The 26,534-nt window shown below is 49.4% G+C and overlaps 8 protein-coding genes across 8 annotated transcripts; 4 read left to right on the top strand and 4 right to left on the bottom strand.

The window, feature by feature from the left end:
• Positions 1–1,075: 1,075 nt before the first annotated feature.
• On the bottom strand, positions 1,076–8,866 carry BO79DRAFT_273656 (polyketide synthase; the record flags this gene model as incomplete). The annotated part of the gene is made up of 10 exons (XM_025687524.1): positions 8,696–8,866; positions 7,858–8,638; positions 7,697–7,808; positions 4,360–7,650; positions 4,116–4,307; positions 3,375–4,064; positions 3,113–3,323; positions 2,990–3,063; positions 2,868–2,942; positions 1,076–2,806 (listed from the first exon to the last, which is right to left on the bottom strand). The coding sequence occupies exons 1-10, from the start codon at positions 8,748–8,750 to the stop codon at positions 1,076–1,078; spliced, it is 7,212 nt and encodes a 2,403-aa protein (XP_025536048.1). The 5' UTR covers positions 8,751–8,866.
• A 534-nt stretch (positions 8,867–9,400) lies between these two features.
• BO79DRAFT_210945 (uncharacterized protein) lies at positions 9,401–10,858 on the bottom strand. Its single transcript, XM_025682918.1, has one exon. The coding sequence runs from the start codon at positions 10,840–10,842 to the stop codon at positions 9,436–9,438; it is 1,407 nt and encodes a 468-aa protein (XP_025536047.1). The 5' UTR covers positions 10,843–10,858; the 3' UTR covers positions 9,401–9,435.
• A 1,153-nt stretch (positions 10,859–12,011) lies between these two features.
• On the top strand, positions 12,012–12,707 carry BO79DRAFT_258490 (uncharacterized protein; the record flags this gene model as incomplete). The annotated part of the gene is made up of 1 exon (XM_025686306.1): positions 12,012–12,707. One exon carries the CDS (start codon positions 12,012–12,014, stop codon positions 12,705–12,707), a length of 696 nt encoding a protein of 231 aa, XP_025536046.1.
• Positions 12,708–14,809: 2,102 nt separating this feature from the next.
• Positions 14,810–15,378, top strand: BO79DRAFT_273648 (uncharacterized protein). The gene is made up of 2 exons (XM_025687523.1): positions 14,810–15,217; positions 15,296–15,378. The coding sequence occupies exon 1, from the start codon at positions 14,895–14,897 to the stop codon at positions 15,207–15,209; it is 315 nt and encodes a 104-aa protein (XP_025536045.1). The 5' UTR covers positions 14,810–14,894; the 3' UTR covers positions 15,210–15,217; positions 15,296–15,378.
• A 2,296-nt stretch (positions 15,379–17,674) lies between these two features.
• On the top strand, positions 17,675–18,211 carry BO79DRAFT_220918 (cysteine proteinase; the record flags this gene model as incomplete). Its single annotated transcript, XM_025683501.1, has 2 exons — positions 17,675–18,045; positions 18,076–18,211. The coding sequence occupies 2 exons, from the start codon at positions 17,675–17,677 to the stop codon at positions 18,209–18,211; spliced, it is 507 nt and encodes a 168-aa protein (XP_025536044.1).
• Positions 18,212–18,950: 739 nt separating this feature from the next.
• Positions 18,951–19,409, bottom strand: BO79DRAFT_102117 (uncharacterized protein; the record flags this gene model as incomplete). Its single annotated transcript, XM_025677872.1, has 3 exons — positions 18,951–19,140; positions 19,202–19,230; positions 19,284–19,409. Coding segments are annotated over 3 exons (345 nt in total), but the record flags the coding sequence as incomplete, so codon positions are not given.
• Positions 19,410–20,035: 626 nt separating this feature from the next.
• On the top strand, positions 20,036–21,809 carry BO79DRAFT_239987 (putative protein kinase). Its single transcript, XM_025684977.1, has 4 exons — positions 20,036–20,424; positions 20,490–20,818; positions 20,877–21,172; positions 21,235–21,809. The coding sequence occupies exons 1-4, from the start codon at positions 20,054–20,056 to the stop codon at positions 21,577–21,579; spliced, it is 1,341 nt and encodes a 446-aa protein (XP_025536042.1). The 5' UTR covers positions 20,036–20,053; the 3' UTR covers positions 21,580–21,809.
• A 1,938-nt stretch (positions 21,810–23,747) lies between these two features.
• BO79DRAFT_273644 (MOSC domain-containing protein) lies at positions 23,748–25,496 on the bottom strand. The gene has a single exon (XM_025687522.1). The coding sequence runs from the start codon at positions 25,464–25,466 to the stop codon at positions 23,766–23,768; it is 1,701 nt and encodes a 566-aa protein (XP_025536041.1). The 5' UTR covers positions 25,467–25,496; the 3' UTR covers positions 23,748–23,765.
• Positions 25,497–26,534: the final 1,038 nt, after the last annotated feature.

The following is a 26,534-nucleotide window of genomic DNA, read 5'->3' as shown; positions in this document are numbered from 1 at the left end:
TGCAGTAACACACTGATATAGAAAAGTTAGGATGGAAGAGTCCAACTGAAGACCCTCTGTTACGTTATGGGATATTGACCACGAAAATCAAGAAAATATGAGACTGATGCCTAGGGAGCCAATTCTAGCTAGAGGTCGCGTGCGCTTTATATACAGAAGTGAAGACACTACAGTATCAATATCGATGACTTCATGACTCCTTGCGCTGATTCTGTTTTCCGCATCCGTCGTCGATAGATACCCCGGCATGATGACAGAATGATTAGCGACGAAAAAGCATTCCAATAAGCTCTCCGGGTCTTATCAATGGCTGCTCATTCGACGAAACGTTCCACATGAATTTCGCCTTGGAGCCGAGCCCCCGGGTTTCGGGAATGTTAAGTGTTTGGGGATAGCTTCATGTTCGGACGGCCTTTTGCGACAGCAATGACACTGACACAGCAGCGAAGATAGCCTGAATTACTGTAGCAGTAGCATGTGTCTTGGTTGTAAAATGAGATGTAAGGGAGCTTTGTCCACAGATAGTACGACGTTCCGCCGCTTCCGTCCGACATTCCCATACCAGAGTACAGCTCCGCGGATTTTCGAGCTGCGCTCCGCGGAAATTTATACCAGAGGGTATGTCTTTCTTTCGCATTTGGCTGTGTTAATGTTGACCCAGAGAGATAAACCGACATTCCGATCGTGGGGTGGCACTTCTGAGCTTCATTTATCTAGAACTGTTTCGTATTCAGCGGCTGTATTCGAACCATGGAATGGCATGGTTACACTGGCCCAGCTGCAATCTCAGGAAGAAGAATGTTGTCAAATCGCCTCAAAGGTCATAATTGGTACATCTACCGGTCGCATTCATTTGAAATCGGAAGGTAGATAAGTCTATCGAGATCAAATATGTTCTCCATGGTAACATACCCACTGAAAGATCATTAGACTGAACTGTTGATTTCGGCATAGATATCACGAATTCGGAAGGACCATCCTAGCCCTTCGTCGATCATTGACTCTGTGTCCAACTGGCAGATTCTTATTGTTGTCAATTACACCGCTTCTTCATCCTCACTAGCAACAAAGGCATCTAAGCCCTCGCTCGCAGATCCTGGGCAATCATATCGACCAGATGATCAACCGTAGTACTCCTCTTCAGAAGCACAACGAATGGAATGTCAACCTCAAACATGCGGAAAATAAAGGTCCGAAACTCAGCAGCCAGCATAGAATCCAACCCAGAGTCACCCAGAGGCTGATCCGTTTTAAGGTCATTCTCTGGCAAAAGAATAAGATTTGATATTTTCTTCGACACAACAGCCCGAAGTGCATCAAGACAAGACTCCACATTCTGATTATCGCGCAGCGCCCGTGCAATACCCCCAGGGAGTTGCGCCGCCGCATTCTGTGTTTCGCTTTTTCTCTTACCCGCGGCGCCACGGGCAAAGGACGCAGTGAACAATGCCGCGCGAGGATCAGCAAGGACATGGTTGTCACCCTCGAATCCTCGTTCCCGCTGCTCCTGGAGACAGGTGAATTCCACACCGGTGAGGATATGGCTACCTGCCAGGTGATCGTATCGAGAGTCCCATGTACATGGTCTCTGGTTAACGAGAGCCATGTTCATGATCTGGATTAGTTCGTCTTCGTTGATGGGGTGAACGCCTCCACGCTTCATGAGCGCTTCGATGTCTGGGTGCTCGTGCAAGTATCCTACTTCTGAAATCATTCCGTAACCGATTGAGATGGCTGGCAGCCCCAGGTGGTTGCGATAGCGGGCGAAAGCGTCCAGAAATGAGTTGGCTGCGCAGTAGTTGCTTTCAGTTGCGGTGCCTATGGTCCCCGAGATGGATGAAGTCATGACGAAAAAGTCCAGCTGGGAGTCTCGGCCATTCTTCCTCAACGCATTGTGAAGATTCCAAGTCCCCTGCACCTTGGGACCCATAGTCGTGTACCATGCATTATGTGGCATATCACTCCATATAGCCTCGTTGAGTGCCATTGACGCCTGGATCACGCCTCCAATAGGACAATCTGCCGCTGCCACGGCCCGTTCGACATCCTCATAGCGGCAAACATCGCCCCGGATTACTATGATATGGGCCCCTTGCGCTTGTAGATCATCAACCAAGTCCTTTGCCTCGGGTTTGTCAGTACCCGAACGACTGAGAAATATGAACCGTCGAGCACCGCAAGATATCATCCATTTGGATATACTGCGACCCAGCCCGCCCAGGCCCCCGATCATGAGATAAGACTTCTGGGCAATAAAGGCTGTTTCATACTTCTTCGGGATGACCCTGATCTTGGTGTTGGGATCTTGGAATGACACAGTTACTTTGCCCAGCCGTGTGCCTAAGGAGAAGTGCCTGAATGCATCTGTGATATCTGACGCTTCGAATGTCTTGATTGGGAAACAAGGCTCACAAATCTTGGCTCTCATTAATTGAAGACTCTCTGTAAGTATGGTCTTCCAAAGTCTCTGATGGGTATGGTTCTTCGAGAGATAGAGATGGGATAGATCAAAGGCCATGAAAGAGATGTTGCGACCGAACGTGGACATATCCAGGAGGCCATGATCAAGGATGTCACGTTTCCCAATGTCGATGAAGCGGCCAAAGTTGGCACATGCTTCAAAACTGCTGCGCAGAAGGTCGCCAGTCAGGGAGTTCAATACTACGTCAACTCCTTGACCAGATGTGGCTTCCATGATGGCGGGAAGGAAGGATGAATCCCGCGAGCTGAAGATATGGGTTGGATTTAAACCATACTTTTCCACGAGAAATGACTTTTTAGTTTCATTTCCGACGGTGGCAAAGATCTTTCAATTAGCTTAGCCGATTTATCGGAGTGTATTACCGCTGTGCCTGCAGGTTTCTTACCTTGGCTCCAAGATGCTTCGCGTACTGGATCGCTGCCATTCCAACACCCCCAGCAGCGGAATGAATAAGAACGGACTAATTGGGTAAGCTCAGCCTTGCGAGTCAGAATATGCAGTGCTTACTTCTCCTGGCTGCAAGTTCGCCCGATGATGCAGTGCATAAATGACCGTTGAGAATACCAGCGGAATTGTGGAGGCTGTCTGTATATATGGATGAGCTCCTATTCGCTGGTACGGACCTATCACTTACCGTAAAATCCTCTTCATCGCGCAATTTCAGCACTGCCCATTCTGGTAAGCGCTCAACGGTTGCAAAATGACTTGGTGCCATTGCAACGACACGATCACCAATCTTGAACTCCGACACATTGTCGCCCACTGCTGTGATGACACCGGCACATTCACACGAACATGTTGCATCCTTGGTGTCAACCTTCGCGCTGATGGCATACAGATCCTATATCCTTTGTTATTGACAGCGCTGATAAACTCTAAGCGTGAGATATACCTTTGCGTTTATACCCACACTCTTCACGCTGACCTCCACATAATCCGGATGCAAGGAGGTTGAATAGCCTTCCTGTACGAAATGGATCGTGTCCATGTGCCCCGGGTCCTTGATATCTAATTTGCATCTTCCGGCAATTGCTGAGGAAAGATCCATGGTTTCGTTGTTCTGCTTGAGGCGGAAGGTTTCATTCAGACGCTCGTCTGGTTCCCAGCGCGATATATGGAGGACGCCATCTCGTTGCGCGAATTCGAAGTCTGGCTCTTTTTCATGGATCAATCGATCCAATACATTGATGATGTTACGTAGGGTTTCTTCAGATGATGCTGATTCATCGTCCACATCTAAAACCGCGAATTGAAGTGAAGGCTGTTCGAGCATCAGCGCACGGGAGAGCCCTAAAACCGGCGCGAAGTCGGGCTTCTCTCCATCGATAAAGCCGCCATTGACGACCCATACAATCTTGGCTACACGATCGGTGATATTTTTCAGCAGTGCCATTTCACACTCGTTCATACTGATCAGAAGCGGCTCCTGCTGTTCTAAAGTGGATAAGACGAATGCCCGGTCCGGAACGGTTGCGGGGCTGACCTGGGACAAGCTAACGATAGTGACGAGAGATCCAAGGTGTTCTTGTAGGATCTTTTGGAGCTTTATGTCTAGAGGTGTGACTTTCTCATCTCGGGTTATCTGTACCCTTGTCAGAAATAGACGCTTTTAAAGTTGGTCGAAATAGCTTACCACGACTGTCGGGGTTTTGATGATCTTTCTCTGGCTAACGAGGCCCTTTATAGTCCCAACTGTGACGGGGAAAGAATCACTTCCTCCTATGGTCTTTGTCCAAGTGATACCGTCGCTGGGAACATCCCCTATCGTGATGACAGTCGCCCCGGGTGTGAGTCTGCTGACAATATCCGGCGTCCAGAAGCCAACCTAGAGCACGTTAGTGTTAGAGTATGTCGGACTTGCGTAAAGCTAAACATACCGAGGGGACGAAAATTATATCGAACTTCTTCTCTTGCGGGATTTGATTCGAATAGTGCTCATCTTTTGTCTCCGGGAAACCCCCCACGCCGACTAGATCGCCGTTTACCAGGACCCCACAATGATAGGAATTGTACCTTCTGAAAGAGGAGTGAACACCTAGTACGCCACGGACAAACTCTGAAAGCTGAGTTTGACTCCCCAGTTCGAGGATGTTGCTATTACAACGTTGATGACAGGCCAAATCCAGGACACCGACCAAACACAGCACGTCGTTGGTCGCTTTATGAGAGCCGTAAACCCGAGTGAAATGTTCCAGATAATTATCAAGACCCCAATTAGTCAATGCGGAGAGATCTGGCTTCCACGCAGCTCTCAGCAGGGGATTGCGTTTTTCAGTGTTTTCCGCCCCCCTGTTCCCTTGATAGGCAATACAGCGAGCTTGGCTCATTCTTATCAACACTTCTCCAGACGAATTAAACAACTCTGCATCGATTCTATGCGTTCCAAAACCCACGACCTCTGACTTGGTGTCAACATACCATGGCTTATTCGTATCCATGTCAAGGGCCGACGGAGGCGCGACGTATACTGAGTCCATTGCAACAGGAACCGTAGCGCGGAGTTTGCTCACCCAGCCACCAGTAGTCACAATGAATGATGTTTGTAGCATTGCATCTATAGAAATCGGGTGTGCAATATACCGACAAAACTGGTCTCCGCGCTGAAGATGTGTAGTAGATGCTGCTATGGGCGCCGTCCGCCCGCGATCCCGGAAAATCTCCTCCATGACAGCGAACCGAGGGCCCCAGTTCAAACCAACTTGAAGGAACCTATCGTACCAGACGCGGACTGCATCTTTCTGCATCTTTGCTCTATCAAGTTTGATTTTCCGATCCATGCATGGCGAGGAATCTGCTAGCCGCACAGCCGCATTCATATGCAGAGTTGCCCGAGAATCGCCGTCGATCGAGACGACACTGAATTTCCACCAAGTGTCCGAATTTGTCACACTAGAAATAGCCATCAGGCGCATCTCGGAAAAGATCTCCACCGATGACTTCTTCTTGGGGTCCATATCGAGTGCTTTGACGAAGTTGAGATCACGAAGTTCCACTCCAGGACTGTCTTCCAGCTGTAGCCCTGCAACTTGGCACATTGCTTCGACTGACATTGCAATATACGCCGCGGCGGGAAAAAACACCCATGCACCCAGGCAGTGGTCAGTCAGCCATTCGGCCTCATTGAGGTCCAGTATATTGCGCCACGTCACACCTGCGGTGTTCCCTCCTGATACTTGTGATCCGAGGAGCTCGTGCCGTGGGTATTTGCGGTGACGAAACTCGACACTGGCGCGAGGCTCAGCCCATAGAATTGGTGAGCTGTAGTCCCATGGGTAAGGCGGCAAGTCGACTAATACGTGAGGTTGGGGTGTCTCTGCGAACATCTTGTGGTATTGAAGCTCGTCGTGTCCGTGCAAGAACAAGGAACCGACAAGTTGAAGGATCGTTAGCTGGGCATCTTGGTTGCGTATGAGAGCAGAATTGTAGGTATAGCGACTCTGTTTCATGACTGAGGCAGTCTGCTTTATGGGGAGCTGTAAGGCCGAGTGCGGACCGATTTCTATCAGATGATAACTCCCTTGCTCCAAGATGATTTTGATGGCCGCGTCAAACTGTACTGGAGATTCGAGATTCGAGCGCCAGTATTTCGCCGTCCCGACTTGATTTGTACTGATCGGGCCACCGGTCGCAGTTGATATCATGGTTACTGATGGCGTGGGAATATCGCCTTGACCATCAAGTTGGCCATTAGCGTAGCCGTTGACTTTCTCACTAGCATGGCCATTAACGCTTCCATTTACGTAGCCGTTTACAGTCTCATTATCATGACTGTTAACATGACCATCAGAAAAGCCGTTAGGATATCCATTGACGTGACCATTGACCTGGTCATCAGTCATACTCCAATAGCGCTCGAGTAAAGCCTCATATCTCGGCCCCACAGCCTTCATATGGTGCGAATGATACGCTGTACCCCCAGTCATCAATTTCCGTGCCCAGATATCTCTCTTTTGAAACACTCTGAGCAGAGAATCGATGGCGTCTGCATCGCCACTAACGGTAGTACTTTCCGGAGAGTTCGCACATGCAACGATAGCAGAATCTGTTAACCCACATTCCTCGACTATCGCCTGTGCCTGCTCTTTTCCAAGACCTACAGCAACCATGGAGCCTTCAGCAGAGACCTCAGCAACAACAGCTCCGCGAAAGTAAGCCGCGAAGATGGCTTGCCGGGCATCGATACCCCCAGTAGCGTACGCTGCCCCTATCTCACCAGAGGAGTGGCCAACCACCGTCTCCGGGGAAACACCCCAGTTTTTGAGCATATCTGTCAGCGCGATCTGCACCGCAGTGCAAAGAGGTTGTGATATTTCCGCGGCGCTGATATCGTGGTTTCCTTCACCGCGCAGAATACCCTCAAGTGTCCAGGTGGGAGCATCTTTCGGATGAAGAGCACGGAGGCAAGAGTCAAGATACTTTATGGCCTTTTTAAACACGCTGTTAAGACTTAGAAGCTCATTCGCCATGCCAACCCACTGTGTGCCCTGTCCAGTATAAACAAAACCGAACGGGAGTGGTCCTTCATTGTCGAGACTTCTCAGATTCAGGTTTGACATATCGAGCCCCTCGTTCAGACTCGCCTGAGATCCGATGAAAAAGCCACGAGTAGCCATCTTGGAGCGACGGCAGCTCAGTGTGTATGCCAGATCATTTACCTGAATAGGTTGAGCTGAGTGAGCAACGAATACAGCCAAATCGCTAGCCATCTGTCGGAGGGACGTCTCAGATCGAGCCGAAAGAGGCAAGAAATAGAGCCTATCTGGATCTTCCTCAACTGGCGATTCCCCATATCCGTTTGTCAGCAGGTCTGCCTCCCATGCTTCAACAATAGCATGGCTATTTGAACCTCCGAAACCAAACGAATTGATAGACGCTCGCGGAGCCCGGGATTCCGGCCACGCTTGATTCGCAGTGACAATGTCTACGTTCCATTCCTTGCATTTGATCCTCGGATTGATCACCTTCACCCCAACCGTCGCAGGGATTATCCTATTCTCGACTGCTAGGATGGTTTTAATTAGACCCGACAGACCACTCGCCCCTTCGCTGTGGCCCAAATTGGGTTTGACTCCGCCAACGAGCGTTGGGCGTCCTGTCCGATGCTGAAAAACACCGGATATTGCCTCAACTTCTGTAGGGTCACCAACTATAGTGCCAGTCCCATGCGCCTTTCATTATCAGCATATAGATTTGCCACCATTCGAGGAAGCGTACCTCGACATAATCCGTCTCTCCCGGATCCAGACCCGCCCGACGATACGCCGCCCGAATAACGGCCCTTTGCCCTTCCACACTTGGCTGAGAAATGCCCGGTGTTCGACCATTCCTTTGCAGCATGATTAGCATCTAGCCCTACCACCAAAATTAAAACTCACCCATTAACAGCAGTCCCCCTAATGACCAAACGAACAGGATCCCCATCGCTCAGCGCATCACCCAGCCTCTTCAGATAAACAGCCGACACCCCCTCCGCCCTCGCATACCCGTTCGCCTTTTCATCAAAAGTGTGACACATCGCATCCGGCGACAAAACTCCCGCCTTAACAGCGACCATCTGCTGCTCCGGCGACTGAATCAAATTCGCAGCCGCAACCACAGCGGCATCACAGTCCTCAGCATCCAGCGCCAAACAAGCCGAATGCAGCGCATACAAGGACGACGAACACGCCGTATCAACAACATGCGACGGTCCTCGCAGATCAAAGCAATGTGTAATGCGATTGGCCAACACAGCCAGGCCTGTTCCTGTGGCAGTATATCGGGAGGAGTACTCCGGGTCTTTGTACTGCATGTTCAAGTAGTCGTTGGTGAAATTACCCACATAAACGCCGGTATTGGTCCCGTGGATCATTTCCAGTGGTGCGCCAGCGTTCTCGAGCGCTTCATACGTTACTTCGAGGAGCTTTCGCTGCTGCGGATCCATGGACGTCGCTTCGAGGTTGTTGATCCCGAAAAAGACATTTTCGAAGGCGTGTATGTCCTCCTGGATGAAGTAGCCGCCCGTTGAGTTGATGCTTCCCGGTCGGTCGGCGTCGGGGTGGTAGTATGCTGCGGCATTGTAGCGCGAGGGTGGGACGGGGCCATAGCCTGTTGCGTTGTTGATGAGGAGGTCCCAGAGTTTGGATGGGGATGAGGCTTGGCCTGGGAGGCGGCATCCTAGGCCAACGTTAGTATGAAGTTGTTATGGGTTTGGGAGGGAGTAGGGCTTCTTACCTATGCCGATGATGGCGATTGGTTCACAGGGAGTAGTTGAAGTTGGGTGCTTCATGCTAGGGCTCAGTTATGGCGTTCAAACCTTATCGATGATAATTTGTGATAACATCCGATGTAAGAATAAGGGAGTGCTTATCGGACTATTTATTCGCAGCTTCTTCAAGCGAAAACTATATAAAGGTCAAGATTTCAGATACATGAATCCTGAATTCGGGACGTGGTCAAACTTCAAAATAAATGCTGCGTGAATCATCATGATACGCATTGCCGAATAAAACTGGAAAAGAAAGCAGAAATCAAGACATACAAAAACTGGGACAATGCGTTGGATTTCCTGCTTCGGCACGCTTATCTGTTTGCTGGTACACGTCTCGGGTTCCTACAGGCTATCCACCATTTCGGCAGAAGTTGCTGCCGCTGTCAGTAAAGTTTATCGTAGAATTTGCGGTAGAAGAAAGAAGTTACCAGATTTGCTTACAGTGTCAGTTTACTCCGGAGTAGACTTATCCTTGATTCGAATCCGGCTACTTCTCCTTGACAGGTAGTAGTTTTAGTACCCAAGAGATTTTTATCGGTCGCATTTCTTAGTTTATGATACAGGAAAATGTACCAAGCCTAGTATTTCCCATAATGGAACGCTTCGATGTGTTTCGAGTCAGTAAATGTCAAGCAAATATCACAAACACTAGAAGAATCATAAGAACCCTCCTATTCCCGACCCCATCCCAATGTAGCAACCACTACTCTTCCACCCCCAACTCCCTTAACAAATCCGCCTTGATATCCTTCAAAAACTCCTCCATCTGCTGCTCCGTATGATACGCCTCATTAAAGACTAGCCTCAACGTCAACTGATCCCGAAACGTCCAAACATACACCACGCCCTGTCTTGCGAGCATCTCCACCCCAAGTCCCGCAAACAAGATACTAAACCCACTCTCAGGACTTCCATACTCCCTCTGCAAATACTTCTCTAGAACCCCTAAACTACTGATATCGACATCACTCGGCGGCTCATCCGGTGCCGGAAGGTTCCGCAGCAACTTCACCAACATAGTCGCATATTCGCGATGAGCGAGGATATACTCTTCACTAAGTCCCCGCCGATACTCAGCGTGATACTTGCGCGCATTCTCTTCCCAGGTACTTGAGGCGTCGACGCGGTACATCCAGCCCGTGGTGAACAGCGTGGCGGCTCCCGCGGGGCCGGAGTATGGTTGGGGCATATACGGCCGCAGCGTGTGCCGGATAGTGCTGGTGTAGTGACGACCATGGGCACGGTGCTCGGGTATAGCATGCCGGAAGTTTACTGCTGCGACGCTTGCGTGCGTGGCGGCAGTAATGCCGAGGCCCCGGGCTTTCGTGGCGGAGAGAACAGCGGCGGTGGTCGCCGGGGTGAAGGTTAGCTCGGCGGCTCGGGTGCCCGTCGGGATGGTGGTGGCGTCTCCCGTGTATGGGATTCCGACGGCGCCTTGGGCGTAGGCGAAGGTCTCTACTGCTTCCTGTGCGATGTCCTTTTGCTCGTCTGTCGGGTTTAAGGGCATTTTGCCGGCTTCTTCGACGGATAGGGATAGTCGGGTGGTTTCTGTTCCCCAGGTGAAGGCGTCGAAGGCGTTGGGGAGGTTCCCTGAGAGAATGGTGTCGGCGTGAGTGGACATTAGGTCAACGAGCTGGCCGAGGAGGAGGAAGCCGCCTACTCCGTCAGTGCGCCAGTGTGCAGTGTGCAGGAGGATTTGCGAGGATTTTGGGATGTAGTAGAGTTGGGCGTCAGGGGCGGGTGCGATGGTACGGATCACATCGTCGGCGGATTGGGCGTCCGGTTTGATGAAGAAGGTCCGCGAGACCCATTGGTTGAGGGCATCGACAGAGTCAGGAATTGTGTACACGAGGTTGGCGTTGGAGGAGTCTGGATGCGCGGCTAGACTAGGGTGTTGGAAGCGCAGGTGCAACCAGCTGTGGCGGATCAGGGCTGGGAGGAGATCGGCTGCGAAGTCCCCGCGGGGACGGATGGTGATAGTGTAGTTAACTGCCCAGTGTTCACGGCCTAGTGGGTGGCCAAAGTCACTGACCAGCTTGATGAACACCTCGTTAGGGCCAAGGGGCCGGGTGAGAGTGTTCGGCGAGTGCTCTGTTGTAGTCCACGGCATGATTGTAATAAATGTGTGGGCTGTTGCGGGGTCGATGGAAGGTCATGACCTTGGGTTGAAATATATGCTTTGCAGCGAAGGATTTACTTAGCTCTAAGCCTCGTCTATTGGGGGCTAAAAAGATTAGTCGCTACTAGGACGATAAAGCATAGCCTTGTCTGTGCTCTCCCGATGAACGGTGAGACGGGAGGAAACACTGTCCATCATGCGATTCCCAGCGGAGAAGATCGAATGTGATATTTGACCAATCGACGACAAGACCCACTGCCAGTGGAGTGCGAGTTCCACTTGATCAAGCAGGTCATTTGACAAGAGTAAGCACTACTCATGCACTAGCATGCATAGCGCTCATTCCAGTCCGCTTGAGCCCCGCTGAAGAGCGATGATGATGCTGCCTTCTGCATTAGCTCGGGGTCACACAGCAACAGTGGTAATTATAGGAATATAAATATGACGTACATGCATTGAAAACACCCAAAGTCAGTATATAAGTCCCAGAGTTCCAATGCAGGTGGACGGTGTTTGGCCTGCTCCACTGATCCACCGAGATGTCGCATAAACGTCGAGGAAAATCTCCATTCATGGGTCCCGTACAAAGAAGTCCCAGGGTAAGACGAGGAATTTAGTACGAGAGCCGTGAATCCTGATACTACGGATAGGCCCTCGGCCGCAGAACGTGTGCAAGCCAAGTCCTCAATTATGGATGATGACTGGCAGAGGATTGCCCCGCATCTGACCCGTCAATGAGCAGACAGGGTGAGTTTAACATGAAATTAGCCAACAGCATGGAATAGCATTTCCATTATGACAGAATAAACTCACTGAATATTGTTATGTTGAAGGATCGCTCAAGGACCTGCTACGAATCCTTATCTTATCTGCCTATTGTTGCCCAAATTTGGGCGCATGCGGAGGAAGGCCAGGATCACAACAAGGAAAGTAGCATTCGCGCCAGTGCTGAGAGGGTGACTTGGATTGGTGCATTACCGATGCATCTCACGTCTCCACTGCCACATCACAGCTGTACTATAAGTCTGTGTAGTGCTATATTGTGATGGGCGCTAAGTTGCAGTTTGCATGAACGCGCCGGGCCAATGATTTTCATCCACAATAGCAGCTGAATGCACCTCAAGCTCAGCTCCGCATTCTCCAATCGTTTCATGTCTACAATGGAAAGTTCACGTCCCAAAGATGTCGCGCCCTCGTCTGGTAGCTGCTGGAATCTGCTCCGAGGGGTGTTCTCTAGCGGGAAACAGAAAACCCAAACCACAGATCGGCCACAAACAGATCAACCCCAAGAAATTGGGCGGACAAACTCCGGTCAGAAGGTCCCATTTAATCCTTCGCCCGAGATAGACTTATGGTCACCAGCACAACTGGCCATTCCAGCACCTCCAATCGATGCCACACTAAACGATAGACCCAGTATGGGATCGACAGCACTCAAAGGTCTCTGGCAGGAGGCATATGAACTGCTTATCCGCGACCCAAATAACGCCGGTCTAGTTAAAGCCTACGAGAGTGCTCTCTTGCATGAAGAGAAGGAAGGAGAGGGTCCCGACAACGATGAGCACGGCATTAGCCCGCTTCTACACACGATCGTTCGCCGAAAGCTGGAGGATATCCGGTATTCTCTAACAAAGTTCCGTTTGGGAGGCAAAGAAATATTTGTTAAAGACCAGGTCCGTCGGGGGATCAACTTAGTTGTGTCGGTACAAGGTATTGTGACCACGGCAGTGAGTTCAGAGCCACATGCTGCGGTCCAGAACAACCGATTGGAAGCACCCTTTTCCTATATGGAAGTCTATAAATCCAAGAGGAATAGCCATTTCAGTGATGTCGACTTAAGCATGGTGGTCATCTAGCATAGGGTTACTCCTCAAGACCCTTTCAATACCCCTTACCGGCAATCTGCGTGGTGCAGCCCATACAAGGTCCTCATAAAAGCATCTGTAACGCTTATTAGCCATGAATCTCCGTCTTCTCTTGGCTTGGGGAACACGTAGGCTCCAGGGTCATAGGGATAGACGCTGAAGACTCTAGGTAGAAGGAACCGCATACGCCCCGCTCGAGTTAGCGGCGGGGGGTACAGATGCATAAGGAACATGCATGTTTAAAGCAAGATATAAACGACGAACGAGGAGAATGGCGACACGCATGCAGCTAGTTGGACAGCTGAACCATTCGTTCATACTTAATTCTGTATGACTGCGCTTTTGCTTCGCTTTTTCTGTATATTCATTTGTGCCAAGCTACGACTACGGTCTTTCTACGTCGTACCGTGCACTGCTTCGTGATTTACATATGGTTACGGTGAGGTATAGGTTTTCAAGGCATTCTGGGCCATATTCTTTGCTTCGAATGGTGAACAATCTGCATGTCTAGCATCGTCATCACAAGCCAGCAAGGCAAACTTTCCTAAATTTTCCCCCCTACTTCCACTTCCATAGAATCAGCAGCTACATGGTTCACTACATCACTGTTTCATCTGACCTAACGCCACTCTCGTTTCACCAGCCATTCCATAAAGACCATTTACTAAACTCAAATATCTTCTTACTGCGTAAAACGTAGAACAATATCCTCAGTGATTGATGAGAATTCCTTAATCGTCATAGAAAGGTCTCCCAAGGGTCCCAAGGGACTCTTGAAATCCACACAGGCGGCTTCATGATCGAGTAATATCCTAATGATTCTGGAACATCGTATCCTACGAACATAACACTGTGCTGTCAAAAGTCATTCTTACAATATGCATGGGTTGGTTCCATGGGCCGAAAGGAAATCGAGACAACCACGGCTGCAATCATCTCCGATCTAGAATTACCCCATGGGGCTCCGCGCTTGAGCAGAAGCATACCATGGATACTGACCCCACATATGATGCGACATGAAGTGGATGGCTCAGTGGGCAATCCGAAGGACGAATCTTTACAGTAACCATAGCAGCTACAAATTGTAGAATGTGATTATGTTGAATCATGTGTCGCACCGTCTGTCTCAAGCAGCCCGTCAGCGAAACCACATCGGCATGGCCTACGTGGCAAATGTACAGTCCTATTTCCTTGTAGTAAGAAATAATAAACTGGCTCTAAAAAATCTATCTTATGGTGATTGAACTCATCCAGGAAACCTATCAATTAAGTGGATTGTCAATGAATAAGGTTTAGAAGACTCTTTTTGTAATTTTGTAAACTCAATATACAAAACAAGCTTTGTGTTAATAAGAGGTCCGCCGCCGAGCGGCTGTTATTTCCATAGACTTTCTTGCCAAGACCTATATGATCCTGGAGTTGTAAAGGCCTTTCCTGCTGAGTCTGGACTGATCCATCGAAATGGTATGAACTCGTGTTATTTCTTGCCTTGCATTTCACGTGGCTTGACTTCCGGTCAATAACGTCTTCGATACTATATCATGAGCTTTCTCAATATTTCTTGTGACGCCCTCGGCGCCCACGCGTCATGAAAGCCCACTTAACTGAAGCTTATTTGGAAACGGCAAAGAGACTCTAACCCCGGTCGAACAGAATGAGCTCATGAGTCATCGACAAACACCAGACTTGATATGTTAGCCTCAACAAAGTGTCTTGTGATCGCGTCTATTTGCTCGAGGGCGGTCTAAGCTTGCGCTCAGGGCTTTTCCCAGCTGCATGCAGTCAGCCGTTTGCAGTCAAAGTCTAATAAAATTGGAAGAAAATGCCGCATCATAGACGACAAAGAAATTCTTGCAGTCATCATTATGCCAATGAGATTCTAAGAAGCAATTAGCAGTATCGTAATGCAATGTAGTGGGAACCCTGGTACCGCACTCAAGCCCGGTCATTTGCCTGCTATTAGGTTTGGCGCATAGAATTGAACCTTTGTCTTGGGACAACGGAACATTTATTATGGTACCAGCAGTACCCTTCTACGTATAAGAGCGTCACGATATACTATGGTAGTAGAAATTGAGACATCTGTTATCGAACTTCCTTCCATTTATCAAATCTACCACATCCCGAATCAAGTCAGAACTTCACTCAACCTATACCCATCCCTGAGTGCCAGTCACCATGCCGACGTCTTACGGAACTTTGCAATGGGTGGCTCCAAATCGAGCAAATGCGAAATTTTATGTCGATGGTGTGGACACCTCCTGCGTTATGACTCTCAATGCAGCTGTTCCAAATTTCGGCACGTCTTCAGCATCATTAAATTACGATAATAAAGATCAACTCTCCGGTACTCGAAGCCTCTATGGTCACATTGGTAGACAAGACTTCGAAACCGATTTTGAAAACGCTCCCAAAATCCAAGGCGACCTAGACATGCCTATCGACCAATACATATCCGTTGATGGCAATGCAATTTGGACACAGTCATATTGATAATCAAAGTATGTACTTTTGTTAGACTTTACTAGTAGGCTCTTTCTCCTGGAGGAATCTTTGAAACGCTAACAAGTTTCCCACAGAAGCTGAAGAAATATTTTGACTAGCCCGGAAAAGCAGGCTGGCAGGAGGCCTTCAATTCGGGACCTGTCTGTCAAAGTGTAACGTTGATTTCTTCAATATTTGCAAGCCTCAGTACAGGTTTTTCCTCCTCAACAAGAGGGTTTTTTCCCTGCACTTATATGCGAATGCAGAGGCAACTGTAACCTAGTATAAGATGCTTTTATCAGCTTTAATATTATTTAGTTTACTCTATTCAATGAGATGAGTTCCCTCTTGTTATTTCGGAGTGAACTTCTCCTCGTCGCTGTATAATATTCCATACTCTTGGAGCCGTTTCGGATTGACTATAGGTAGTCATGCAGTATACCACCAGCCCAAGCACTACAACGAACCAAAGAAGTATGGCCTCCCCTTTCCCATCTTCCAACATATTCATGGTCAAGTGCCGAAACCACGACTCAACCACCTCGCACATTAGAACTACTGAAGTGAACATTCTTTCGGCCTCGGCTCCCCAGACTTCAGCGCTATCAAAATCACGTCGTATCGGCTGGAGAGATCTCTTGACAATTCATGAGAGGGGTGGGCAGGATATACGCGTTCTAGGAAGACAAGCAGGAAGGTGCCCAGGTGGGCTTAAATGCCTCCTTCATACGCGGGAATTTCAAGCCCTCATGCAGCAGCTATGATGAATGCAGGGAACCGAAGCCTTCTCCCTGGTCCCGGATGATGCATTTTTATCCGGCCTCCCCCAATCAATATCGCTAAGCACCATATAGCCAACAGGAATGATCAACCCAGGTGAATAATCGATCACTTGTCGATGATCTTGCCTGACGTCTTTGTTGCTATTCAGGAAGTGTTAGGACATGATGTAATATCTCAATACGATGTAGCCGGGTCATCGGAACCTACAGGGACCTGTTAAATGGCAAATCGGCGACCTCGCCGCCATCGGGGGAAGATAATGATCTCGATTGGGGTTTGTTAAGGCGATGGGTGGTGTATTTTCGAGTTGATGGTTTCGCACAGCGGCGGTGGTTGCATGATAGGATACGTGCCCTGCCTGGTTTCGCGGAGAATGCAGTCAGCATTATCACTTTGAATGCCACTTGTATAGGGCATTTGGATGAGCTTCTGGTTACACGGCCTACATGTCTTGCCCGCTTGAACTCGTGGCTGAGCCCTTTTTCTCGTAAATTGCTGCGTTTGGGGAGCAAACTAGGAAGGTTGTTCAGAGGGGTGCAACTGTAGACCTTCGAGCCTATAAATTTCCGCAGGATAAGTTAGATATGAGAACAGCTATGCCAAAAGGTGGATGCACGTTCATATCTGGCTATATGGACGGAAATATGCCTGAATGATCGCATAAAGACGGTCCATTATTAGCTAAAGCAAGGTTATTATAGGACAGTACACACCATAAAGTGTTAGAATGAGGCATCAATAACCGGTGGGAAACATAGCCTCCCATTGGAAAGTCTTTAATTGCAAATAAATGGTCATTCCAGCCATGTCATGTCTGCACAAGATCAGGCAAGTGGGCCGAGAGTAGTTTGAGCATCGCTCTCGTGCACTAGATTGGGTAGGTGGGGCCCAAGTTTACTAAGTAGTCTCCCATCATTTGCAGGCTGTGAGAAAGAATCATACTAGTGATGCTAATTTCAAGATAAATTCTACTCCGCATTCTGAGGACAGCCAAATATATGTAGTACACATGTTTGAATAATTCAGTTTGCAACTAATCCGAAACCTTGGCCATCACCATATCTGCCCTTCGACCCAGTCTTTGAGGGCACACTTCTGATTGTAATCCCTGCTTTTGTGTTTATTTACGGTGTTATGCGAGTATAATGTGGGATGTATGGGGCTCCAATTATAGGGGTAGAGATACTCGGTCAAGGTACCTTGTCGCTGTTTGAAACTTAACCTGAACCACTTAGAAACGGTGGTCTTGTATAGCGTGTAATTGTTCTTCGAGACCCTTCTAAAACTCCTGAGCGACAATACGCGTGGCGGAGCAAGATCAAGGCCCTCATGAATGTACACGTAACGCTCATGGGCCATGGACCTTTATTATGAATTGGGTAAGTTATTTCTGCCAAACTGACTCACGGGATTTAGTATCAAGATCAGTTCAAGTAGGATAAGAGTTGCGAAGCCTTAGTGGCCGGCTGAGAACCAAAAGCACGGACTGATTTGCTGACAGCTAACATCCTTAGGCGGGGTCAGGTCGATAAGCATTCCACTCGGCTGGACCTACTCAATCTATCATCATCCGCATGCTATTCAGCCAACTTCAACGTATTTATATGTGATAGTTTTGCCGCACCACACTCACAATTCTTGCCACAGTATAGGGAAAACGAACGGGCACCGAATTCTTACACATTTCACCGATGTCTGAACTTAGTACGAGTTTCACAAGCGATCACCTCGATGGATATTTCGAGCGCATTGAATTACCCTCGCGATTTCGGCGCGAACAGAACCCCAAGTTCGACCGAGAGTTCTTAGCAACTATCCAAGCTTATCATGTCTCCCACATCCCGTATGACAACACTGCCCTTCACTACAGCCCAACACCTTCCATATCGCTTCATATCCACGACATCTTCCACAAACTCGTGACAAGAAAGCGAGGGGGGTACTGCATGGAGAATAATATTCTCTTATACCATGTATTGAGGCAGTTAGGGTTCGACGTGTACCTCACCGGCGCTCGTCTCTATCGAGATGCAAATAATCCTAAACCGGGTTGGTCAGGATGGTAAGTAAAACCCCTTTCCATTTCCTCGAGTAATGAGGTTTCATCGGCCTCCTATAACCATCGCCAGGAAAAGTGGACCACCACTGAGGCACATCCGGCAGTGCGCGCTGATTTGCCTTGGTTTGGACCGCTGCGGGCCGACGAGGCTCCTGCGGATACTGGGTAGATCCTCAAGTGGGGCTAACCCAGATTAAGTTGATTAACGTTGACAACAGGCCAATAGGACCAGCCTTTTCCCCGTAGACAGAGCGACTGCGGCACTTGAACTGCAGCCCTTGACGGCCTGGCTAAGGGCAACCTACTCTTGTGCCTCCAAACATCTGCCCCCGAGAGCGGACTTTCGGAGAAAGCGCAGCGAAATCTTACTAAGATTTTCGCCTATAGCTAGCGATATTACATATCTATGGGAAGAAGCCCTTGTGCAATCCAAGTATAGTGGAATACGGCCCTTAACAGAGCAGGACGGGATAGGTTATAACAGTTGCAGCTTAAAACAGAGCTTGTATCCTAGTGTCTTTACCGCACACCTCAGGGTTAACAGGTGGAGATACCAATTTTCGCTGTTCTTGCTGGTCTTTATCTAAGGGTATTTAGCTGGATTGGCAGTGACCAGGGCCGGAAGCCGTGATATTATCAAGTGCATAGCCCCATGTAATCTCATAATCGGCTAGTCTTTGGGATGAAGATTGAGTTGGAATTGATATGAGCTAGTTATTATTGTGACCGGGATCAATTGCTACATAGACCTGCTGGTGTCCAGGCTAAACAAAGAGACAGAAATAAATACAGAACACGGAGAGCAAGTCCACATTGCACAAGGTTCTTCACCTTTCTAAACAAAAAATCTCAATTGAAGAGGGTCTTGCCCAGACCAAGAATCCTCATTCGGGTGTAATAAATCCTGGAATATTGGCCTTCTGGATATTGGCAGCATATCCCCCATCTCGTCCGATTCGAGAGGCAAAGAACTTCCAGGTGCCATCGACATGTACATGGACCGTTCCCACACGAGTGCCAGACTGGGTCTGTACCCCCATCGTTATAACGTCGTTCGGGTCGTCCCTGTCCTTCGAGGACAAATGTGCCATGGCGCCCCTAAACAGGAGGTTAAGAAGTATTCAGATTGAAGATGGGGTGTTTTCAAGTCTCAACGTACTGGATGTCTGCTGCAGTGATACGTGGTTCCTGAAGGAATTAGTACAACAATATGCCACTCTAAAACCGATGGGCCAACCCACAGCTCTCTCTATTGCATTGCCGATAATTTCTAGCACGCTGCGCCATCGCTCGCCATTGGGGCCATTCCTGCTGACCACGTCCTCGAGGGGAGAGCCGACGAAACGGATCAAGGTCCTAGCGGTGGTCTGGAGATTTCTGGCGAAGGTGTGGCTCATTTTGGAAACTGAGTATGCTCGAGGAGGTAGAAATCGACGGTATCTAAAATGGAACTGTGGATGATATAATCCGGTAACGATGGAGGAACTGGGGGCCGTTGATCAAAGGCAACAGGGCGGGAGTCCGCCCTGTTTATATGCTACAGCGGTGCTAAACGACACAATCAATTCCAGGCATCCATCCATTCCCCCTCATGCGTGACGACCAACTTGGAACACCGGGCGAGGCGCTGCATGCTTTTGGTGGTGGAGGGGGGGGTTCAACGCTGAGAGCAATTCGTGTCCATTCGATCTAGCCGCCGACTAGGCTACGACCCCTCCAGGGCTCCCTGAGCTGACAGTACTATTCTTAGCGATGGTATTGCAGCGGCTCCTGATACGCTAGCACGCATACCAAACAGCAGTTGGAGCAGGGCCGCATTTCATTTGCCCTCCTGGCGCCGTATGTGCAGCCGTGTGAGATCGCGGACAGTTCCAGCCACCGAGTGGGGAGGAGCGGCGGGTAACTATATTAGCTTAGGTAATCACCTAGCTCCGCGCCAGACCGCATAATAAACGGACTCTCTTCTCCTTCCGATCCCTCTTGGGCGTTATCTCTTGTGCCTAACTTCATCATGAAGCGAGCCGGGCGAACCGCTTGGACAAGTGTGTATCTTACCGGAGCTCGCAGGTGTTTTGCTGCTTCTCTACCCTCCACTTCTTGCTGTCGCCGAACTTCCCTATTGTCTGCTCCGAGAACCACGGCGGTGCCGCGTCGAACAGTAATGTCGTCAGCGCAGTGGACATGCGCCCCGAGAGTGTTTCCCACCTCGGGAGTCAAGTTGCTGGACCAGTCCGCTGAGCTTGACGAGGAGACACTGCCGACTTACCAACCCGAGAAATACTACCCAGTCACCCAGGGTGAAGTACTCAATGGTCGGTATCAAACCCTTGCCAAACTAGGATACGGGGTCACCTCCACAGTTTGGCTAGCGAAAGATTTGGTGTATGTGCAGTTGATTTACATGACCCTAATGATGATGGAGATTCTAATGGTATACTTTGAACCAGTGCATCGACATATGTGGTTCTAAAGGTTTACGTCACGGGCCAAAACCGGGACCTCGAGCGAGAACTAGACATCTACAAGCATATCAATTCAGTGGAAGCACAACATCCTGGAAGAAACTTTATTCGCAGACTCCTCGACCACTTTTATCTTCAGGGGCCTCATGGCTGTCACGCCTGTCTTGTTCACGAGCCTCTCGGAATGACTGCAGACTTCCTGGTGACGATGGCTCCTCGGAACGAAAGAACCCTTGATTTCATGAAGCCTGCTATCCGACAGCTACTTGTCGCCCTGGACTTTCTGCATTCGGAGTGCCATATCATCCATACAGGTCATATACTTACCACCCCCCTTGGAGACCTTAGGTTACAGACCTAACGTTGGCACAGATCTTCAGCTGAAGAACTTACTACTTCCCGGCCCGGAGACAAGCCATCTTTCCCGATTCGAAGAGCGTGAAGTTGCAAACCCAACACCCCGAAAGAAGCTCAAAGATCGAACAATCTACAAGTCTTTAGGTTTCCTTTCTCCAGGAGGACTGCCAATTCTCGCTGATTTTGGGGAAGCTCGATTAGGCGATAAAAAGCACAATGGCGATATCATGCCGAATGTTTATAGAGCTCCGGAAGTGATTCTAAGGTCGAGCTGGGACTACAAGGTGGATATATGGAATATCGCCATGGTCGTGAGTAGAATTATTCTGAATTTTGTTTTGTCTCGAAAATGCTAATATCAGGGTATATTTAGGCCTGGGATATTGTTAGCTCTCGCACCCTGGTCAATGGCAAAAACCCAGATGGCATATTTGATGATCGGGTTCATATGGCAGAGCTGATTGCCCTGCTAGGCCCCCCGCCCCCTGAATTCCGGGAACAGAGACACCTCAGCTCGGCCTTCTGGGATGAGTCAGGGAACTGGAAGGATGTTGCCCCCATTCCAGATATTACCCTCGAGAGCCTGGCGGAGGAGGTGGAAGGGGAAGACAAAGAAGGGTTTTTACGGTGGCTCCGGATGGCCTTGCAGTGGAACCCTGAGGACCGGCCCACGGCCTTGGAACTCCTATTCGACGAGTGGATGATGAAGGGGCTTTGAAAGTGAAGGGGGGACATGCAAATACGCGGCTGAACAAGATCAACGACCGTTATACGGACTTGAACCATTCTGCCACTGGAGAGCAATCAGTACCCTATCAGGTGCTCCATGGTCGGCAGGATACTGACGATGAGAAAACACCAAGAATCTCCTCTGAACCGGCTATAAAGTACCAGTAGCAATATCACACCTAGTAGAATAGGTGCTGAGTATCTGCTTATTGACCGGTGAATGGCCACGTACTAATAGACCTTCTAGTACCGAGGAATTTCCTTTCTTGTGTTTGCTCTCTATTTAATCGTCCATATCATCTTAACCAGCGTAACCTTGTTTACCCGAGTGAACGCTTCCAAAGCACAGTCTCGCCCTCGCCATTAATGAAACTATACCCTGCTAGACGGATTCGATGGGCCATGCCAGTGGCGCTAATTAGCCCTTTCGGCTGTTGTCACTTAATATCGGTGAGTGAGGGGTTACTGACTTCCCTGCTCGTTGCGTCTGCGTGTTGAGCTCATGCCGGCGCAGTCGAACCAGCTTGGCGGCTGGAACGCCGTCTGGTGGACCTTCCAGGCCTCGACGATCCCCCTGCTGGGTCTCTTCATCAACGACCCGACCGCTAACGATCCGCGCGCCTCCATCGCTCGTGCCAGGCCCAGGTCGAGACCACCATGGTCACTCTGACGCGCATGCACTCCCTCGGTCATACTGCCAAGACCTCACTGGACGCCGTGTCGCGCATCTTCGAGGCAAGCGAGCACCGTGACAACCTTGCGGTATATAGCTCCGCTCTGCCTGTCCTGGCTATGGCGATGGATTCGGCGTGCCGGGATATGGGACTGCGTCGGGGATGGTGCCGCAGCCCGAGATGACCAGTGCGATGACCGACCCCAGTGACACCGCTTACACCTGGATGCCCTCATCTACCCCTTTGTCAACGACGCATGATCTCAGCTGGGGGTATGTGGCCTGGTTTTGTTACGGATATTGGAATACCATGCGTGCTGTAAGCAAGGAGATTGTTGATTATTGCGTTTCTCTCTTGTTATTCGCCATGATACCGTAATGAATGGCTGCGGTGCGCTGCGGTACGGGACCCACATTCCGTAGACGCTCCCGCAGCCAAAAATTATGCAGTCTAGCTGAGTGGCTGTCAGCTGGTACAAATGTACCAAGCAGGAAAGACCTTGAGGCTAATTCCTGATAAGAGGGTTAGAGCCTGACTAGCTACTTGATGACGATAGAAGAATCGACCCCCGAAGCGAAATTCCTGCACGTGTTTTGAGGAAACCTATATACCTACGGAAGAAATGAAACGCTAAGTCCAGATACGGTTCCACTGTTAGAATCAGAGAATCCCTTGGTCACGAATCCCCATTCAAGCTGGCTGCTGTGCACCCTTTGCGAAGAACATCCAAGTGTCCTAATAATTTCATGACCACTGATTCACAAAAATCTAGGTAGAGGCCGAATTTATGTCACGGTCGAATGCATGTCAAATGCGTGCCGTTGGAGGTGCATTTTGCACGAGAAAAGCTTGTCACAGACATTATATTCTATTTCGGACTGCGTGGAGATACGGCGAAGATGCTTTCACTTAATATATTTAATAACATCTCCATAGCTGGAGAATTTATACTACTAAAATATTTATTTAAATTAATTATATACTGTGCTCAGATAATGTATATAAAATATTTCTTTATATTATTTAATCTTATTCTTCTCGATAACTTAACTTAATTTACTCTTTTACTTCGCGTTTCTTTTGTTCATTGCTGCTTTTATTGCTTGTATAGAGTGCTCCTCAAGAGATTATAACTCCAGTCCAATCAAATTCCGCTTATGAATCATCAACCGACACCACGCTAAGTATTTTATGTCCCAGCTCCGACAAGGTGCTGGATATGCGTCTAATTTCTTGAGGTCAGTTCTATTATGCGTTCTGGATCAATCCAGACAACTTTGTATCTGTGGGAGGGTGTCGGCTTTGCCTGTCTGATGAGTGTCCATTGTGTAAGAGGTGTTGGACTATCTAGTTCATGAACTAAACTTTAGTGATCAGAAGATTATGTGAACCATGATTCAAATCGTTGAGTTATGCAATAACATGCAGTTCATAGACAACTTACCGTCTCCTCATAGATATTTGTGAGAACTCATTCATCAAACCCAGCTCCAACCACCACTCATCTTTCAGCAACCTCAACAACAATATGCCCAACACCCCGAGAAACGCAAGCCAGCATCTCTGATTTCTGCTCCGATTCCATCAAAGCAGTCCCCCGATGCAACACCCGCCCACAGCGAACAGAAACCCTGCAAGCTCCACAATTTCCCACCTCGCAAGAACTCCCAATCTCGAAGCCCGCATCTCGCACAACCTCAAGAAGCGACTGCTCAGCCCCCACCTGAAGTCCCTCTGACTTCCGACTTGGGCCAACGACATCCACAGTGAAGGGGTCGCCGGCGGCATCATCACCATCGAATGCCTCATAATGTACCTCATCAGGAGACATATCCACTGCGGTGGCCGTCTGTACCACGGCGTCGATCATGCGCTGCGGCCCACACACGTAAACATGGCTGTTCCAGATGCGATTCCCGAGGATCTCAGCAATTTTCATTCGTTGGCCCTGCGACTTATCGTAGATGGTGACATGCGGCTGCAGGTCCTCCAGCAGAGATTGAAAGGCAACGTCAGTGGCGCTCCGCACCGCATAATGTAGGGAATAGTCCTGGTTTGTGTCCTTGAGGCGTTTCATCATAGCGAGGAGGGCGGTGATTCCTATCCCGCCTGCGATAAAGATGTGATGAGACGCCATCTTGTCGATGGCTAAGCCCTGCCCTATCCCGGACCCCACTAAGACCGTGTCCCCCCGTTTGAGTGTTTCGTGGATATAGCTCGACCCGCCGCGGCTGCGTTCGTCTAGGGCCACCCCCAGTGTAAACCGATCCGCGTCGCCGTGAACGACGGAATAGGCGCGTCGTAACCCGCTAGGAAGCTTGAGCCGGGCATGACTGCCAGGTAAGATAGCGCCAGGTGAGGAAGCAGTTCTGTGAACTGCCTCCAGCTCTAGGCGCACTATGCGAGGAGTCTCCGCTGTATGACTAGCAACTCTGAACTGTCTCCAAGTCTCAGGCGGACGCTTAGCCGCGGCCTCCTTCTCCTGATGTGCTCTCCAGCGCTCAATAAACACATCCCTGCACTCATCACCAAGGACCTCCATTGCCATAAGATGCTGAGTCATGGCCAAGTCTGTCTTATCGCGGTGGACGTAATGGTGCAAACGGGCGATGGACCATCGCGGATGACTTCGACGAATAACGCTAATCTCCAACCCTTCTTGTATCCATCCTTCCTCTATGACACGATAATACCATCCCGTCTTAGCCTCCTGGTGAGTGAGTGGAGCGAAGTTCTTGATCCCGAAGCGCTGGTTTAGCTTAAAGCATGGCTGGCGCGGCAGACTGACCTCCAGCACACAACCGTTCCGACCGCCAGTGCTCAAGGAGCTCGGTGGCCCGATGCGCACCCTATCGCCGATGCATACGGTCTGCTCGTTCCAGCCAACCGCGACGAGATTCTCGCCAAAGCCGCCCGGTACGAAGCGTGTGCGAGCCTCGGGAAAGCGATCGGCCCAGAAGGAGTAATGGTCTGCGCAGTACTGGTGAATGGCTTTGTCGATGCCTCCGTGGAAGGTCAGATCGTGTTCGTCATCTTCTAGGCCGGTGGTGGAGACGTAGAGCTGGCCAGGGCGGGTTTGCTTGTCGATGCCGGAGAGGACGGGGCCAAAGGAGCGGAGTTTGGAGGTGCGGATTTCTTGGAGGGTCGTTGGGGGTGGAATGGGAATCATGGGTGAAGATGAGTTGAAGTCAATGCGGATCATCTTTGTAATATTATATTTGCAGATGTTGGAGGGGGTCTCGTTTCACCGTTGGTGCATTTTTGCTGGAAAATGAGCCTAGGGCTGCGTTTATAGTATGACTCTCCGGATAAAACCAAACAAGTTAGTGATCCGTGGCTGTCGTTCCCGCTCACCCGAATAGGAAGTTATCTGGTGAAGGGACCCACTCCTCCAACCCTGGTTTGTTTTTGGTTTTCCTCCTCACACCCCCGGGGCTGTTGACTATGGTAGAGCAATATGGCAACTGTGATTATTATGCTCAGGGAAGATTTGCCAATCAAATCACTGGTTAGCAATCAGCCACATTACTCACACTGATAGCCTAATTCAGGTGCTAGACTAGCTTCTTCAATCGGCGTTCGACTCAAGTGCAATAGAAGCCTGATCTCGCGTCTGCCACGCAACCCACCAGATCGGACATTGTGCATCAAATATCAAGTCCCTCCCTTGTCAAATGACATCTTTGGCCAACGACTCACTGGACCTTGCCTTTGGTGGTGCTGGCGCTGTGTAAGAGATGGTGGTTAAAGGGGCTGGCTTTGGTTATTTTCTGCCCTCTAGTAGTCACTGGAGTAGCTCAAAGATACACAGATACCAGCAGAACAGCCTATCAAAAGGCAGTATAACCACAATGTAGACCAAAAAGGACGTATTCGTCGCCGCAGCAAAATGATCATTTACACTCTCTTTAAACATACATCCAGCACTACCCCGAATCCAGTCTAGTTCCTATTCCACCCACCCGGTTTCATTGATCGAAACCAAAAGTTCCGCCCCATCCCCCCACCTGCCATCAACCAATAATCATCACAATTCACCTCACAGCCTACTAAGTAGTAGTATTTACACTGACTCTGATACTCTGTAGTGGATATAATCCATTCATTCATCTATCAAGCCACCAGCATCTCATCTCCTTACAGTTCTTATCATCTCTTCTACCCTGAACTTAAGACTTTGCCTACCTCCCCTAATCAAGCCGTTAACCAATCTGCCAATCAGTCAAGCTATATCACGCAATACCATACTCGAGAACCGTGAACTTCGCTA

The sequence above is a fragment of the Aspergillus costaricaensis genome (genome assembly GCF_003184835.1).
Source record: "Aspergillus costaricaensis CBS 115574 unplaced genomic scaffold BO79scaffold_33, whole genome shotgun sequence".
NCBI classification, from domain to species: domain Eukaryota; kingdom Fungi; phylum Ascomycota; class Eurotiomycetes; order Eurotiales; family Aspergillaceae; genus Aspergillus; species Aspergillus costaricensis.
The sequence above is the reverse complement of the archived record's forward strand: the minus strand, read 5'-3'. Positions and strand labels throughout refer to the sequence as shown.